Genomic DNA, 18,188 nt, shown 5'->3' with positions numbered 1-18,188 from the left:
GTGACTTCTAGTTTATCTACCCTCTCACCTTTTGTGAAACCATACGCCAAAAGCCTCGGGGTCATCTTCGACTCTGAACTTTGTTTTAAGAGACAGATAAGCTCAGTCATTAAAAACAGCTACCACCAACTCAGAGTCATTACCCACCTTAAGCCCTCCCTATCATTCCAGGATTTAGAAACCATTATACATGCCTTTGTAACATCTCGCCTCGACTACTGTAACGCCCTCTATTTTGGCCTCCCCCAGTCCCAGATAGCACACTTACAGCTGGTGCAGAATGCTGCTGCTAGACTTTTAACTGGTACTAGGAAGCATGATCACATCACTCCTGTCCTCTCCTCTCTGCACTGGCTCCCCATATGTTTTAGAATCCAATTCAAAATACTTCTTTTAGTTTTTAAGTTTTTACATGGCCAGGCACCTTCCTACATTTCAGACATGCTGCGACACCACTCTGCACCCAGGTCTCTCAGATCCACTAACCAAGGCCTCCTCCATGTTCCCCAGTCCCGTCTCATACATAAAGGTGACTGAGCCTTTGCAGTGGCAGCCCCACGTCTTTGGAATGGTCTGCCTCCAGACATCAGACTCGCTCCCCCTGTCACTACTTTTAAATTTAGACTGAAAACACACTTTTACACTTTAGCCTTTGCTTCTTAGTTCTTAGCTTTCTTCTCTCCCTTAAGCCACTGCCCTTTAACACCTTTTATGTATCTAAATTGCTTTTTAACACTTTTTATGTATCTTAATTATTTTACGCTTCATCTTCTTTTACTATGTGTTGGTCAATGCTGTCAGTATTTTGCCACTGTACACTGCGCCCAGTTGTCTTTGTCTATTGGAATGCTGCTAAAATGTTTTCTTACCATATGTTACTAATATGCTTTATTGCTTTTATTTTCTTTTTATTGTTTTAGCCAGACACTGTACAGCACTTTGGTCAGTTTGCACTGTTTTTAAATGTGCTTTATAAATAAAATGTACTTACTTTACTTACTAGAAACCCTAATGAGGCTGAGGTGATAATCTCGTTTAAAAAAAAAAACATTAGAAAAATTACAGTTGGCTCTTTTCTAATATTCTTATGCGGCTATTGAAAAAATGTTTGGTCTGACAAAGGGGGGTGTCATGGGCACCCCAGGATCCCCCTCCCCCTCTGTCCTCCCCCCCTCCCCCTCCTCCTCCGGACATATATGCTAAACAGTCAAACACAGACCTCATAAAAGCCCAGTATGGACTTGTGTGCTACACCACTGTGGGGCACGGTCGCCTCACAGCAAGAAGGTTCCGGGTTGGAACCCAGCGGCCAGCGAGGGCCTTTCTGTGTAGAGTTTGCATGTTCTCCCCGTGTCTGTGTGGGTTTCCTCTGGGTGCTCCGGTTTCCCCCACAATCCAAAGACGTGCAGTTAGGTTGATGTGGGGCGGCCTTGGGCTGAGGTGCCCTTGAGCAAGGTACTGAACCCCTGATTGCTCCCCGGGCACTCTGGTGTGGCTGCCCACTGCTTTGTGTGTGTGTGTGTGTGTGTGTGTGTGTGTGTGTGTGTGTGTGTGTGTGTGTGTGTGTGTTCACTGCTTCAGATGGGTTAAATGCAGAGGATGAATTTCACTGTGCTTGAAGTGTGCATGTGACAAATATATGGGCTGAGATTTGTGCCAGCAGAATCAGGATTTGAATCCTTTACATAGCCAGCCAAGAAATGTGAAGAAGAGGTGGTGAACAACATGCGAGCGGCGTGCAGCGATGGCATCGGATGAGCGACATACGAATGAGGTATTGGAAACTTAACAAATTAACGTTCTTGTGTTTAGCTGTTGTCATTGTGACAGGTTTTGTAAAAATGTTTCGTTTCTTGAACAGAGCCTATCATTAGTGACTAAAATCTCTGCTAGCAGTTATTAAGTTTCTCTCTCAATGAGATTCCAGCTCTCAACGACAACTAGTTAGCTCATTTAATCCGTGTGTTACTAGAGTACTCCGCTGCCGACATAAGAGTCATTTACCCCAGTCTGTCAGAACTACAACAGTAACGGCAGACACACTGTACCAAACATCAAGACGTGCATGGCTGTACTGAACATAAGCGCAATTTGTGTATGGCAAAAGTCCATGGCTGTAGTAGCATCGACTCGAGCCCCTAGGCTTAGCATGCTAGGCTTAGCTAATTGAAGATCTAAATCATAAAATGGGCTATGATTATGAATACTTTAAGTGGTGCAATGTAAGACAGTACAACGTGGAATTCTATCCACGTTTTCTTGGTAAGATATTTTAAAGGTAAAAGATCGAGTGCAAACTTTTCCAAGGTAGTACTCCATGAGAGTAAATCTAACGTGCCTCAATGGCGGAGCTGGAGAAATGTGAACTCGGCTATGAGTTAGCTAGTGCTGTGCTAACATGTTACTGATAGCTCATTTCCACGAGGCAGCAAAACGGCATGATTGCATTGTTTTCTTTTACGGTCTATGGATTGCACGTGTGAATAGCTTGCTGGGAACAGGCAAAACTTCAAGCCACACACATAGTCCATTCTATCTAAAAAGGGCCAAACATGGAACAAAATGTAATTGTTTATATTGTAAATATTGTTACATATTTATGTTGTTGTATGGGGGGTGAAGATGTGTTAAATTCTTTCAACCTTCTGTTTTGACAGGCACACAACTTAGAGCCTGTGAACTCAGCGAGACATCTGTTAAATCTATTGATAAATTCACCCAGCGCCCACTCTCCAGCCATCCCTGGTCCCAGTGAGGCTCCAAGGTGTTGTCTATTTTCACAAGAAATAACACACAGATTTAAACATTTATACATATTTCATTATTTGACCCCTGAGACATTTTACTCCTTTTAAAGGCCCTGTATGTGGTATTTGTGTAATTTTGAAGTTCCCACTCTTCAGAAATTGTAAGTAATTGCATGTAATAAAAGGATGACTAATGAAGAAATGCACCCTGCCCACCATCTGATAATTTTTAGAGCCATAGGAACGGTTTGAATAATGTGTTACTCCATCACTGCCTCAGACATAAACTAGTACCCCAAGACTGGCTGGACCAACACTTGTCAGCACACAGATTCTGAAGGAGATCTATGCAGTGCTATGCATATAGTACTTTTGTTAGGATTGTCAGTAGGATTACTTCTTCACACTGTGGTATGTACAGTTTTTTTTTTGGTATGCATTGCACTTCAAAATGACACAAACCACACATGGGGCCTTTAAATGTTAATTACTCTATAAAATAATGTTGTGCATCTTCTGAACACGGTGTTATTCCAACAGACAGGGAGTGAGGCAGGAAGTGAGGCCCAGGCCCAGTGTCAGCAGTGAAATGTCAAGGTCCTCTTTTGTACTTTGGTTTCTATGTCAGGTTGACTTGTCCCTTTTTAATTTAAATGCTCAAGCTATAGCTAGTGAGATGTGTACCGTATTTCTTTGTCAATTTTTGACAGGTATTTTGCACGTCCTAAAATCTACCAACCCTGTGGTGTGTGTTAAATCTTTTAAAACACATTGAGCTGCATGATTGTATGAATTGTGCAATACAAATGCAGTTTATTATTGTTGTTATTATAACTATTATACTGCTATTGTGTAACACCAGAACATTCTCATCACAGATCTTTTCCTGGCCTTTTTGGGCCAAAGGGAAAAAAGTGGAAAGGGGAAAAACTTGTCAGAGGGCCACACCACCATGACAAGGAGATGCAAATTACCTTTTATCTCTTGCCAAAATGTGTGGACCGCACTCCAAAAGGTGATGAAGAGATTCACCATCTGCAGGCAGGCTTGGGGTGGAGGTCAACAGTTATACTGCAGCTCTACACCCATGATCAGGTGAGGCAACCTTGAAATTGTATTTTTTTCCTATTAATTTTAACATATGAATGTATAGCCATAATAATTTATTATTTTTAATATAAACATGTTAATGATAAATCCGATTATTCATCCGTAAGTCTCCCGACGATTTGCTGCTGAGACTGCTGTCGTTTTACTAACAGTGAAGAGTCTCGTAGTATGCGTGTCGTTAAGTCAGATATTGCAAAATAGTTCGACTGGATTTAATTGTTGTATTATGTGCTATATACTTTTATTATAAAAGCAAATGTTCTTTTATCAATAATATGGTATGATTAATATAAAACCTTGAAGGTATCTTCAGCTCTGAAGGCTCTCTATCCGATGCTGGACAGCGTATCAGGAGGCTGGTTAATGTACAAAGGCACAGGTACATAACACTTACCCATGTCTGTGTTATCTGAGTCGACTGTATAGTTGTGATAAAGTGCTGTACAAATAAATTTGATTGATTGATTATCTTGTTCTAGCTCTTCAGATCAATATGAGTGAAAGCTACTGAAATGTGACAATAATCAACTACTTAACTTTTCTTGTAAGGAGGATGGGGTTCTAGAAAACTGCACATGGTGTCTCCAGAGGACAGCGGCTACAATGGGCAGATACTAAAGTCAGCAACTAGATGTGGAAAGGCCATGATGTATATAGCTCCAATCCAAGAGGAACTTGACACACTTCCACTGCCTCCTGAGTCAAGATCCTTCAGCAATATGCCAAAGGCAGTGTGCCACTCCTGCCATATTAGTTACCCTTTGCAAATCCTTGCCGTACATGTGGCAACATGTAAGCCCTCTGAGGTATGTACAAATACATTGTGAATGTGGCTTGTCTAATACTTGTTTCATAGAAATAGATTTTTTCATATAATAACCTGCTTCTTGTTGCTGCTGCCTATGATGCTTGATCTACTTGACTTGACTACTGTACAGTAGTTTTTGTTCTTGTTCTTCTTGTCTAAAGCTTAGACTTCTCAAATGTTATTTATTTCTCTGTTACACTCTCACTATTGTATGTGTCCTGCTGTCCTGTCTTGCACTTTAATATCTGTCCTGTTTAATATCTGTCCTATCTATGTCTTCGCATGGGATAGAGAGAAACGTAATTTCAGTTTCCTTGTATGATCTGTGCATGTGAAGAAATTGACAAAGCCGAGTGTGGCAGTGGGGGCGTGGTCAAGCGCCGGTCTGTGACAGGAGGGCGGAGTCAGGGAAGGTAAGTGGCAGAATCACTACACCTGACGGCAATTAACCTGTGTTTGTGTTTGTCTTCCCAGTGACCGCGCCCTATTTAAGGAGGGAGAGTGAGAGCGGAAGGGAGCTTCCCCAGAGGAGACTACAGTGTGTGTGTGTCTCTGTTTATTGAATTGTCAGACTGAAAAGTACGGCAATAAAGCCTCCTGTTCACCCTGATCTCTGTCCTGCCGTCCTCTGTGCTCCACCCACACGCAGGGAACGTGTACACCGAGCTTGACTTGAAAATGGCTGACAACTTGCTACTTTCTTTTATCAGATTAGTGATGAAGGCCACAAATCCAATATGGAAGACCTTGAGGTAAGCTCAAATCAAAATTTCTCTCTACAGTTGACAATCCATGACAAAAAGCAATTGTTATGTACAGTACGGGTGTAATGTCCAATTCCATGTGATGACTAACAAATGTTCTCTGGGAAACACTGCGTGCACATACAGTAGCCTACATACTCATACATGCCATGTAAAGCAACCTTGGGTGTTTATTATTTTTAAGTTTGTTAATTGATGTTTTGTGTCTCGAAAACGTGTTGAAAGATGAATAACAAAAGATATATATTATATATATATATATATATATATATATATATATATATATATATATATATATCTGCTCTGAAGACAATCTCCACAAGAACCATCACTGAGACCAACAAGCTGATACACAGTGCAGCAACAGTAATCATGGAGATGCCTGGACACAAGGTGGGCTCGGGACATAAACAGTATCCACCATGGAAGAGACGATTAGAGGCCAAGATAAAGGCAGCACGGAGAGAAGTTAGCCAGCTAGCTGAACTACAGAAAGGGAACATGGTGAATAAAGGGGCACCCAGGAAGTACAACTCACTCTCCATACCAGAGGCACTCGAAACTGCCAAACAGCGACTAACAGCTCTGGCCACCCAGTTGAAGAGATACACCAAGGAAGGAGAGGCCAGGAGAATAAACAAGCTGTTCTCCACTGAACCAGCCAAGGTGTACTCTCAGTGGCAGGGAAACAACAACCGGTCAGACCCACCAAGAGCTGAGGTGGAAAAATACTGGAAAGACATATGGGAAAGAAAGGCATCACACAACACCGATGCCCAATGGTTAGTGGACCTAAGAGCTGACCACAGCAACCTCCCAGAACAAGAACCAGTAACCATCTCAATGGCAGACGTCCAAGAAAGAGTGTCAAAGATGAAGAGCTGGACAGCACCAGGCCCCAATATGATCCATACGTACTGGCTGAAGAAGCTAACTGCACTCCATGAACGCCTAGCAGCACAGATGAACCAGCTGCTGAGGGATGGGACCCACCCAGAATGGCTAACCCAAGGCAGGACAGTCCTAATCATGAAGGACCCCCAGAAGGGACCCATCCTATCCAACTACCGGCCAATTACCTGTCTCTGCACAACATGGAAAGCCCTGTCAGGCATCATTGCAGCAAAAATGAGTAAGCATGTGGCTCAATACATGAGCGAGGCACAGAAAGGAATTGGCAGTAACACCAGAGGAGCCAAGCACCAGCTACTGGTCGATAGAACAGTTGCCCGAGACTGTAAGAAGAGACAGACCAACCTGTGCACTGCCTGGATTGACTACAAGAAAGCCTACGACTCAATGCCACACACATGGATACTGGAATGTCTGGAACTGTATAAGATCAACAGGAACCTAAGGACCTTCATCCAGAACTCAATGGAAATGTGGAAGACAACCCTACGTAGAGGCCAACTCAAAACCCATTGCCCAAGTCAACATCAAGTGCGGCATATACCAAGGAGATGCGCTATCACCACTGCTGTTCTGCATAGGCCTGAACCCCCTCAGTCGGATCATCACGAAGAGCAGCTACAGGTACCGATTCCGTAGTGGGGCAACAATCAGCCACCTGCTCTACATGGATGACATCAAGCTGTATGCCAGGAACGAGCGAGAAATAGACTCGCTGATCCACACCACCCGGATCTACAGCGATGACATAGGGATGTCATTCGGATTGGACAAGTGTGGCCGGATGGTCTCAAAGAGAGGCAAGATGATCCGGACTGAGGGGATTGACCTACCAGAGGGCAACATAGGTGATATCCAAGACAGCTACAAGTACCTTGGCATCCCACAGGCTAATGGAAACCATGAAGAGGCCACAAGGAAGTCAACCACAGCCAAATACCTCCAGAGAGTAAGGCAGGTCCTGAAAAGTCAGCTGAATGGTAAGAACAAGGTCCGAGCCATCAACATGTACGCACTACCAGTCATCAGATACCCCGCTGGTATCATAAACTGGCCAAAGGAGGAGATAGAAGCCACAGATATCAAGACTAGAAAGCTCCTCACCATGCATGGAGGGTTCCACCTCAAGTCCAGCACCCTGAGACTATACACTAAGCGGAAAGAGGGAGGTCGAGGGCTAGTGAGCGTCAAGACCACGGTCCAGGATGAAACATCGAAAATCCAAGAATACATCAGAAAGATGGCCCCAAAGGATGAACTGCTAAGTGAATGTCTCAGGCAGCAGAACCCTGATGAGAGTGCAGAGGAGGAGGAGGAACAGACAACCTGGAGGGACAAACCCCTACATGGCATGTACCACCGTCAGATAGAGGAAGTGGCTGATATCAAGAAATCCTACCAGTGGCTGGATAATGCAGGACTGACAGACAGCACAGAGGCACTAATCATGGCAGCACAAGAACAGGCCATAAGCACAAGAGCCATAGAGGCCAGGATCTACCAGAGTAGATCAGACCCAAGATGCAGACTGTGCAAAGAAGCCCCTGAAACAGTCCAGCACATAGTAGCAGGGTGTAAGATGCTAGCTGGATCAGCGTACATGGAGAGGCACAACCAAGTGGCTGGGATAGTATACAGGAACATCTGCAACCGGTATGGAATAGAAGTACCCAAGTCCCAATGGGCCATACCACAGAAGGTGGCTGAGAACAACAGGGCCAAGGTTCTGTGGGACTTCAGCTTCCAGACTGACAAACAGATCCTGGCTAACCAACCGGACATAGTGGTGGTGGACAAAGAGCAGAAGAGGGTGGTGGTAATAGATGTGGCGATCCCAGCTGACGCCAACATCAGGAAGAAGGAACATGAGAAACTTGAGAAGTATCATGGGTTGAAAGAGCAGCTGGAACAGATGTGGAAGGTCAAGGGTTGCGTGGTCCCCGTGGTAGTGGGGGCACTTGGGGCAGTAACCCCCAAACTGGGAGAGTGGCTCCAGCAAATCCCAGGAACAACATCTGAAGCCTCAGTCCAGAAGAGCGCAGTCCTAGGAACATCGAAGATACTGCGCAGAACCCTCAAACTCCCAGGCCTCTGGTAGAGGACCGAGCTTGAGGATGACATGGATACCACCCCCCCGCCGGGGGTGAGAAGGAGATTTATTTTTTTTATATATATATATGGGCATCACAATTTCTTTTTCATTCCTTACAGCCTGAAGAGGAAGATGTGCTTTTTGTGTCCTCAAAGGCTGAGGTGTGTTGTGTGATTATTTTGTTTTTAAGTATCATTGTCTTTACGTTTTTATGTTTAACATCTACATGATTCTATTTGCAGACTTTGTGTCCAATCTGTGGCCAGAATTTCCCTCCCAATGTCCTGGAGGCACATGCTAGCGAGTGTGGAGAGAGGTAACTTAATCTTTAAGAAAGTATGTCAAGATATTGCACCATTTTAGGTAAAGATATACTGTACCTCCAAGCATTGTTTTTCCCACCAGTGGATTCATGTATTGACCAGTTGGATTTGATTGATGTAAATTGACCCAGCTGTTACCATAAAGACTGACTGCTTTGTGTGCTGAGTCCACTTTTTAACTAACATATACTCCTGTACTGAGGATATGAGTTTCATTCTTCTGTGTCCCTTCTGTGTTGCCATTTCAGCAAAGCTGCCTTTATTTCTTCAGCTTCACAACTACAAGAGATGAGCATTTCTAGGTTTGTATGCTTCTAGTGTCGTTTATCAATAATAATAACTGGCCCTCAAACCTTTGGGGAATATTACCACTTATGTTAAAGAATCCAGGGATCACCAGAAAGTTATTAGCCAGACTATCGCCACCTAGTATCTCTGCACAATTTCATTTCACTACTGCATCTAGCTCAGGTAGTGCAACTATAAAATATAACAACCTCTGACCTAAAGGAATGAACAGTATCATTCCATATGCAGTTCAGAATTTCACATCTTGTGCAACTGCCTGTTTTCTCCTTCAGCCTTGATGACGTTTTGCAGGCCATATCAGCTGCTGTTAACAAAGCCGAAGAATTTCCTCTCACTGTATCCAGATCCAATTTGGTGGAGCGGGGCCTTACTCAATGGAAGCATCAGAAGAAGGCATCGCCTACAAGTCTTTTGAAAATTAGGTTTATTGGGGAGGCAGGCCTTGATACAGGGGCTCTAAGGAAGGAGTTCCTTACAGGTACACACATTTGAAGTAGAACCTCCGCCAAGCAGCTTAGATTTTTCGACACTGTACTATTTTATCCCAATGACTTCATGATTGACTTATTTAGTCAACAAACTTGTAACGCTGGCAAAACATAACCTTCTTTGCAGTTGTAAATGTGATGAAAAACAAGTTGCAATAGAAAAAATGACAGCTACATGAATAGAGCAATTCTTTGTGTCTGAAGAGATGATTTCAGGGATTGAGCAGAAGCTGTTTGAAGGTGACCAGATCGGAAAATGTCCCAAATATTCCATGTTGGATCTTGATCAAGCAAACTTCAGGTGTGCTTATGGGCTTAATTATTATTTTTTTTTATTAATTTGTCCTATCAGAGCAGCACTGTATGGATTGTGACCATAAGACAGTATGGTCTAGTCTGATTCTTCTAATTTATATGGTTTCTGTCAGGAGTGCTGGTGAAATCTGGGCTGCTAGTCTTGCTCAAAGCGGACCACCACCCTGCTGCCTCAAACTTTGGTGCTATAAGTACTTGTGTGACGGGGAGATACAGATTCAGCACATTTCCAAACAAGATGTCTCTGATGCTCAGTACACATCACTTATCTCCCATGTAAGAGATCTTAAGGGTTTTACCGCTGTAAAATGTGGCTGATTGATATTCGCATTTCAAAAATGTAATTTTGACCCCAGCGTGAAATTGTTTGACACTGCCTCAATCATATTGCAGTTATTGAGGTTGATATACGCACACTGGGCTTATCCTTTATGTATTTTTCTGAATCTGCCCTTTTAAGGTTGAGTCAGCCTCAGAGGATACATTGTTTGAACTGGTTGAGGAAATTTTGAGCTGTGGCTATACTGGACCTATTCATGTTGAAAAGAAGGAAGAAATTATTCGGTTAAATTTTTCACTTTGTTGATCCTTTTGATGTCTAAAACGTCCACATTAAATATGCAATGGATGCGAGCTATTCTCATTGCATTGGTACAGGCATGGGCAGTGAGAGTACAAGCATGGCTGAGACGGATAACGCATAAATACATAAACAAAAAGTATCATTAGACTTAAACCACCATGACAAGGCTTTTTGCTATTTTGGATTTTTAATATCGCCTTAAATTTTAGAAAAATGTCGTGTTCACATTCTCTGGGTGTATATTCTTTGCTGAAACCTTTCCGCCCAACCATAATGCTAAGCACAATAACACAAATGGATTATCAAAGGCTTCATGTACAGCAATGGGCTAAACAGTACAGTATCATTACACATGTACAGTATCACAACACATGTACAGTACCAGTATCATAATGATTACAACAGCTCTTAAAGTACTGTAGTTATACTGTGAAATGTCACAGCGGTGAGGTCCTTATGCTTTGTTTTACTATATTTGCCATATTGAATTACTTTTTTCCTTTTATATTTTAGTGCTGTTGTTCTTCATGCCATTCTTCGGCTACTGCCCCTTTTCTGTCAGCTCAGGGAAGGTCTGGCACTGTATGGTGTAGCTGATCTGATGAGGCAGTACCCGGACGTCTGCCAGGTGCTGTTTGTCCCTGGGTTGGAGGTGAAGGTGAGTTAATCCACTTATGCCGAATGTTGCATAACGCAACAATGTCTTGGACTGGGGTTGTGTTAAATGTTTGTGGGGGGGTTTGAGCCACAGTTTGGTTTTGAGGCAAGTGGGTTTGGTTTTTGTTTTATGCAGAGTGCCGAGGCTCCACACATTTCTTTCTATTATACTGTAGCTCGCCGGCATATCTGGTGTGCTGTGCTTTAGTTGAAAAGTTTACAAGGAACTTTATTTCATACATTTGAGTGTTTCATTTAACTGATCAGTTTCACCAAGAAACATTGCATTTTCCCCTTTGTATAATGGCACAAAAGTTTGGGATAATAAGCATGCAAACAAACCAGCACATGGTTTTGTATTTTCCTTCATGGAAAAAAGTGTTGTGCTGCATTATTGAAATTGCAGTTACAGTATTACTGCAGCATTAGATGAATAGATGAATATTTCAGACACAAAAATATTGCAAACATACTGCAAACTGTACATATGTACATTAAAAATATTTTCATGTATTATGGAAGTAGCGACACGGTGGTGTAGTGGTTAGCGCTGTCGCCTCACAGCAAGAAGGTTCAGGTTTGAGCCCCGTGGCCGGCGAGGGCCTTTCTGTGCAGAGTTTGCATGTTCTCCCCGTGTCTGCGTGGGTTTCCTCTGGGTGCTCCGGTTTCCCCCACAGTCCAAAGACATGCAGGTTAGGTTAACTGGTGACTCTAAATTGACCGTTGGTGTGAATGGTTGTCTGTGTCTGTGTCAGCCCTGTGATGACCTGGTGACTTGTCCAGGGTGTACCCCGCCTTTCGCCCGTAGTCAGCTGGGATAGGCTCCAGCTTGCCCGTGACCCTGTAGAACAGGATAAAGCGGCTAGAGATAATGAGATGAGATTATGGGAGTATCGGATCAGGACTGTATCGGTAGATACTCAAAATCAAATGATCGGAATCGGATCGGAGGACAAAAAAAAGGTCAAGATATCCCTACTTATAGGAGGCTTATTATAGGCCTATGAATAGTCTGTTTAATGTCATGACTGGTATGATATTGTATTGTCTTTTCCCACTTCTTTCTCATACCAAGGTTCCAAGCATTTATTATTGTTGTTATTACTACTTCTACTATTATTCATATCATCGTACTTACTAATTTCTTTTTTTTTCTCTTACCAGGCTGACGCGGACTCTGTTTTCGCCATGTGCCGTCCTATGTTCAGTGACAAAGGCTCCATCAAGGAACAGATGGAAGTGACGCTTATGAACCACCTGCAAGACTTCCTCCAGAGTATGGAAGCATGTAAGTGCTCGTTTAATTTCTTCTTGACCTGCCCCTACCTCTGGCAACACCTGTGACTGTATGTTCAGACCGAAAATGACCAAAGCAAATCTGTTACCTATCCACATTCGTGCCTAGTGGCACATAAGACTTCATAAATCTTTGGTCACCTAATTGGCTGACCAAGCATAGAGAAATAATGACTTTCGTCGCTCTAGTAGCTTTTGTTGCCTCTGGTTTGAACATACAGTAAGCTCTCTGCCCAACACACACACACCATCAGTAAGCCCATCTGACCTTATTTCAGTACATTTTGTAAACCCAGTACATAGATTTCCAAATTGTACCTCTTGTGCTGTTACATGTCTAAAATGTCATTTAACATGCCTGCTTTATCTGTCTCTGGAAGGTGACCATCTAGAGGCAGGCCCAGATTGCCTGTCTCCCAGTAAAGTACTTCAGTGGCTCACAGGACAAGGCCACATTCCTGTGTTACCAGAGGAGAGGCTGAACTTCCAAGTGTGTGTGGAGTTTATCCACAACTGTGACATTCAATATGGTACCCATACTGTTTGCTATCCTACAGTTGCTGCTTGCAGTAACACCATTCGTCTGCCAGTGAAATATATGCAAACATATGCAGAGTTTGTTGCAATAATGTCAGAAGCCTTTCACTTAGGCCAGGCCTTTCATCAAGTTTAGACATGTGAGTTGCTAATTTCTGCTACTGTTCTAAATGCCAATTGTGCTGTTCCACGCAGCAATCACATGCCAGAGACTCTTAAAGGGGTGGCATATGTTGAAGTCTTGAAGGGATGGGTCATCGGATGTGGGACTCAAGCACTTGTGTTTTTTTTTTTTTGATCTGTGGGAGCACCACTGCATTATGGGTAAAGGGAAATCACACTGTAATCATTTTGTTAAATCATCTTTATAGCACTTTATTTTTCACTTAAAAGAACCCATTGTTTTATGCAGTCATTATTGGCAAGCATTACCCAGTGTTTCTCTGAGGACTTACAAGTGAGATGGAGTGTTCTTTTGTCATACAGATATTTCTGTCTGTTTCTCCTCTCCCAAAAAATATGGAAAAAAAAACATTTTGTGGCAATTTCATTATTTTGTCAAACTGTCTTTATTTCTGTGCACTTTTTCACTGAAAAAAAAACTATGCGCCCAGTATTTACGTCATTATGCAGTGACATTCAGTCGTTACTATATACAGCAAGCATAACCCACTTTTCTCTGAGGAAATACAATTGAGTTGAACATTTTTTTTGCCCAAGTACAAGTATTTGTGTCTTTTTCTTCTGTTTTTCTTCTCCTAAAAAAGGAAGGAAATACTGTACATAGAATACAGACTTAGTTGTAGTTTTGTTGTGAATGATTGCGAAGTAGGTACAAAGCGTGAGTGAGTGTGGTCAGATAAATGTCTCTTCCAAAACTATTTGAGTGAGAAAGGGGGTCAATGGAAAGGCGCAGCATTGCAAGATCCTCTGTCGTCAATGGACATTCCATTTCTGGCACGGTAACACCTGGGTTGGTAGAGCTGTCATGACAAAGCCCTACGTTTTCCCAATCAATATCCTTGATTATTATTCCCTAGTACAACAAACAGAATGTCAGTATGTTTATTGAGAAAATTGTTTTATAGACAAAGTAAAATTACTTTAATTACTCAACTACCTCATTTTCTTCATGCATCTCTGGCTGTCTGATGGGGTGCTGCAATTCCCACAACTGGTTTGGGGAAAGGAAGCCCTCTGTCCTGAGAGGATGGTTATTCCATGCAGTGGAGAACTTAGCCAAATCAGCCTTGAGTCTGGTGAGGAAGGTGTACTGAGCACAGAAGAGATGAAGATGATCCGAGATGTCAAGGGCTCCATCTTCCTCCAGGCTGTGTAAAACGTCATAGTAAATGTGTATAACTCCCGTCCAAACATCCCTCCATAGACGTTCGATTCTACAATTCATACAGTACAAAGAAGTTCTTATACTGTACTTGGATATTGAGGTAATTTCTAATCATCATTATTGTTACGAAGAGATGATCTTACCTCTGGTTGTGCATGCTTTTTCCACTGATAAAGCTGCCATGTCCTGTCCCTCTGACCGTAAACATCATCTGGGCAATGCTGACATTTTCAACACCCTGGTCACCTCTTACCCTGCAACACATCAGATGTTGAAAATTAGCATACAACAAATACATTCATTTCTATTGCTTAAAGGAGAAATCTGGTGTTGCTTAAGGTCACTGAATGGTTGCGTCTTTGGTCTAGCACTCGGTGAACTGTAAAAGATACTACGAAAATCACAGTTCAAAATAACTGCAGAATTACTCACTTGTAGGGCCGTCCAAATCTCCTCACTCCATCCAGGAAAAACTCAAAACCAGTACTTGCTGTGTTGTTAGAAGCAGCATTGAGATACATGATCTAGAAGGAAAACCGACATGAGTTCTATAAATGATGGTCATAAGATGGAAACCCAAACAAGAGAGATATTTTTATGTCTATGTTCTTTGTTACAGTAGGAAACTTACCTTCCTTGAGTAGCCGTCAATGCCCCTGAATATCACCAGGTTATATCTAGTGAAAAGGATGGGTTAGTTTAACAGATAGATAAGAACACAGGGCTGGCATATTTTAAGGCAGGCCAAGTAATACTGCCAAAAATGTAACAAACACACCTAATGAGTTTATGATTGGTGTCTATGTGCTGCAGAAAATGTGGGCCTTGAACACAGTATTTACGTCAAACAACACAGCCCATACTTGTCATTCTTGATAAGATGCCCTCTGAATCAACTCTATGCATAGAGGCCTTGAGTCTGGTCCATTGTACATGGTGGCCCTGTGCTTCAAGACACCCCTTGACAATCTGGTATCCAGCATGAGGAAGTCTAGCACTTGCACTTCATTATCGAGAACATCATCAGTTATGGTGGAATACAGGCTCCTAACTGACATGTTGTACTCCTGCATCCTCCTGTACATGGTTCTCCTTGAGACTCCAAGAATGCCTGCTACATATGTGGCAGGTAGACCCAAGTGAAGCAGACTCTGAAGATGGTCCGTTGAGACCTCTAGTCTTAAACGTCCAAGGGGACCTAAACTCCAGACGACAGATTTTGAGGGGGCAGGTTTATTCCGCCGGTCTAGCAAAACTCTCAGTTGTTGGAGGGCTTCCCATATGTCATTAGGCAGGGCTATATTATCCATTGCATTTAGAAGGGTCATCTCTTGGGTCACTACGAAGTCCAAATAATCGAAATCAGGGGGGTTGCTGTTGAGGATATGCTGCACTCTCTCCCTCAGTCTGGCCAAGACCTCCTGGATGACAATGTTCTGCAAAGGCAATGAAATGATGTTATACAGCAATTGGGTCTGGTCGAACTGTTTAAGCTTAGGCCTAATATGATAAACCATTTCATCAGATGGAGCTCCACTGTTACCACAATCTACGACCCCCAGGATATTTTGACCCAATGTCACTCAGTAGTCATGAGATCCGCGTTTGTTCTATGTTACAGCAAATTAATACAATTGGACATTATTTTGAATGGGTCTGGGCTCCTTGTTAAAATAAAATGTTTGGGAGTACTTGAGAGACACAGAGCAGAGATTTGGAGGTGTGGAATGTGGGTCTTGGGGATTGCTGAAGGGGATTTGCAGGTTCCTGGCTGCTGTCCCACATTGGATTTCTTGCTGCAGGGGATGGCATGTTTTGGAGATCGGCGAATTTCGGAACCCTGTTGCAGACAGACTGGGAGTGGTGGAGACTTGGTGGAACTGGAATTGGTGGATATTTCTGTGTGGATTTGAATGGCATCCTTGGTTTGAGCGTTGCTGCCGCAGGCAAGCTTCCAGAATGGGTTGAGAATGCAGGGAATGCAGATTTGTCTTTTTGATTTCCTTGTTGAAATCACCATCTGGTGTACAGTGACCATTGGGGTTCAAGGTTGGGGCTTGTAGTGCGGGACATTGGGTCTCTCTGTGCAGACTTTTGGGTTTCTATCTTGCATGGTGGGGATTGTATTGCACTTTGAAATGTGTGTGTTTTGGGCAGGAGGTGAGGAAGTCGGGGGATTCGGTTGCCTGTGTCTCTGGGGCTATTGGTGATGGGGGGCTCGGGTTTTGGGGATTGACTTCTTTTGGTGGTGTCTCTGAGCCCTCCGGGTTTCGTTGGGATCTGAGAAGGTCGAGCATAACCTCTTGTTGATTTGGCATGGAATGACCCGTATGTAGTATATATTTATTTTTGTAATTATATATTTATATAAATATTCATGAAGTGTATATATGGTATATATTTTTACAGGTGTATTAATGAAGTTTGGATTTTGGCGTAGTTAAAAAGGGGTGGGAAATTAAAAAAGTATTGTACTTCTTCCCACTCCTTTTTCGAACAATGTGCGGTGTATTGTAATGTCTTAGCTCTTTATGTATTTTATTTATTAATTTTTTTGTCACTTTTTCGTTTTCTTTCTTGTGTATGTACAAATAGTTACATACATTTTTTTTACATGTTCGAAATAAAAATAAATTCATTCATTCATTCATTCATTCATTCAAAATAAAGGGCTCAGTTTGATCCGCTGAGGCGTCCATCCTTCTTGATTATCCTAACTACAACAATCTCAGACAGACCCATCATAGTAGGCTATTAAAAACTAGGGGTGTAATGATACACAAATAATTTGGCACGAGGTCACGGTTGTTGTTGTTGTTGTTGTTGTTTTTTTTTGCGGTACAGTGTGGGAACAAAATGCAAACCATTTGCTTGTTTATTTGCGTATTTGTTAATCAATTTGTTGTTACAAATATTGTTGTAGCCTACCATTATGAAGGGGAAATTAAAATAAATGCAATGCTGCGTGGTAGGCCTAATACTAAGTTAAATAAAATAGCAACCTTGTAAGCAACAAATGATGAAATAGCCTATGGATGAATTGAATGAATTATTTTTTTAAAACAAAATCCTTGTAAACAGTAAGCTTCAACAAGTGCAGCACTAACAGTTACAGCATGAACACACGGATGAAATGAGCTAACTGGTTGTCGTTGAGAGCTGGAATCTCATTGAGACAGAAACTTAATAACTGCTAGCAGAGATTTTAGTCACTAATGATAGACTCTGTTCAAAAAACGAAACATTTTTACAAAACCTGTCACAATGACAACAGCTAAACACAAGAATGTTAATTTGTTAAGTTTCCAATACCTCATTCGTATGTCGCTCATCCGATGCCATCGCTGCACGCCGCTCGCATGTTGTTCACCACCTCTTCTTCACGTTTCTTGGCCGGCTACTACTGTGGTCAACAACGCGACCGCTGATTGGCGAAAGAAGAATCCTGCGTGTCTGCGCTCGATTGCTCTTCCTTCACACCCGATGTTTGTCACAGAAACTTGAAACTGAATTTGAATTATGAGAACTGAATCTGAATATTTAGAGATTAAAAATGAATAAATTTCAAATTCAAATCATCATATTCAGATTGTAAATGCACACAATCAAATAGCGAAATACAATGTCAAATTGGGGGCGGCACGGTGGTGTAGTGGTTAGCGCTGTCGCCTCACAGCAAGAAGGTCCGGGTTCGAGCCCCGTGGCCGGCGAGGGCCTTTCTGTGCAGAGTTTGCATGTTCTCCCCGTGTCCGCGTGGGTTTCCTCCGGGTGCTCCGGTTTCCCCCACAGTCCAAAGACATGCAGGTTAGGTTAACTGGTGACTCTAAATTGACCGTAGGTGTGAATGTGAGTGTGAATGGTTGTCTGTGTCTATGTGTCAGCCCTGTGATGACCTGGCG

General features: G+C 42.6%; 1 protein-coding gene across 4 annotated transcripts; it reads left to right on the top strand.

Moving 5' to 3' along the window:
* The first annotated feature begins 4,828 nt into the window (after positions 1 to 4,828).
* On the top strand, positions 4,829 to 16,808 carry LOC132870874 (uncharacterized). Of its 4 annotated transcripts, none has more exons than XM_060904795.1 (12): positions 4,829 to 5,207; positions 5,376 to 5,417; positions 8,553 to 8,594; positions 8,676 to 8,749; positions 9,005 to 9,058; positions 9,338 to 9,543; positions 9,758 to 9,854; positions 9,982 to 10,144; positions 10,329 to 10,432; positions 10,965 to 11,109; positions 12,273 to 12,396; positions 12,785 to 16,808. In XM_060904795.1, the coding sequence occupies exons 2-12, from the start codon at positions 5,403 to 5,405 to the stop codon at positions 13,075 to 13,077; spliced, it is 1,317 nt and encodes a 438-aa protein (XP_060760778.1). In that variant the 5' UTR covers positions 4,829 to 5,207; positions 5,376 to 5,402; the 3' UTR covers positions 13,078 to 16,808. The 4 variants fall into 4 exon arrangements, with proteins under 4 accessions (XP_060760778.1, XP_060760779.1, XP_060760777.1 ...); XM_060904794.1 differs by having other exon boundaries at positions 4,830 to 5,207; positions 5,315 to 5,417; XM_060904797.1 differs by having other exon boundaries at positions 4,830 to 5,417; positions 11,019 to 11,109.
* Positions 16,809 to 18,188: the final 1,380 nt, after the last annotated feature.

The sequence above is a fragment of the Neoarius graeffei genome, chromosome 22, assembly GCF_027579695.1.
Source record: "Neoarius graeffei isolate fNeoGra1 chromosome 22, fNeoGra1.pri, whole genome shotgun sequence".
In the NCBI taxonomy this organism is placed as follows: Eukaryota; Metazoa; Chordata; class Actinopteri; order Siluriformes; family Ariidae; genus Neoarius; species Neoarius graeffei.
Note: the sequence above shows the minus strand (reverse complement) of the source record. Positions and strands in the feature narration are given on the sequence as shown.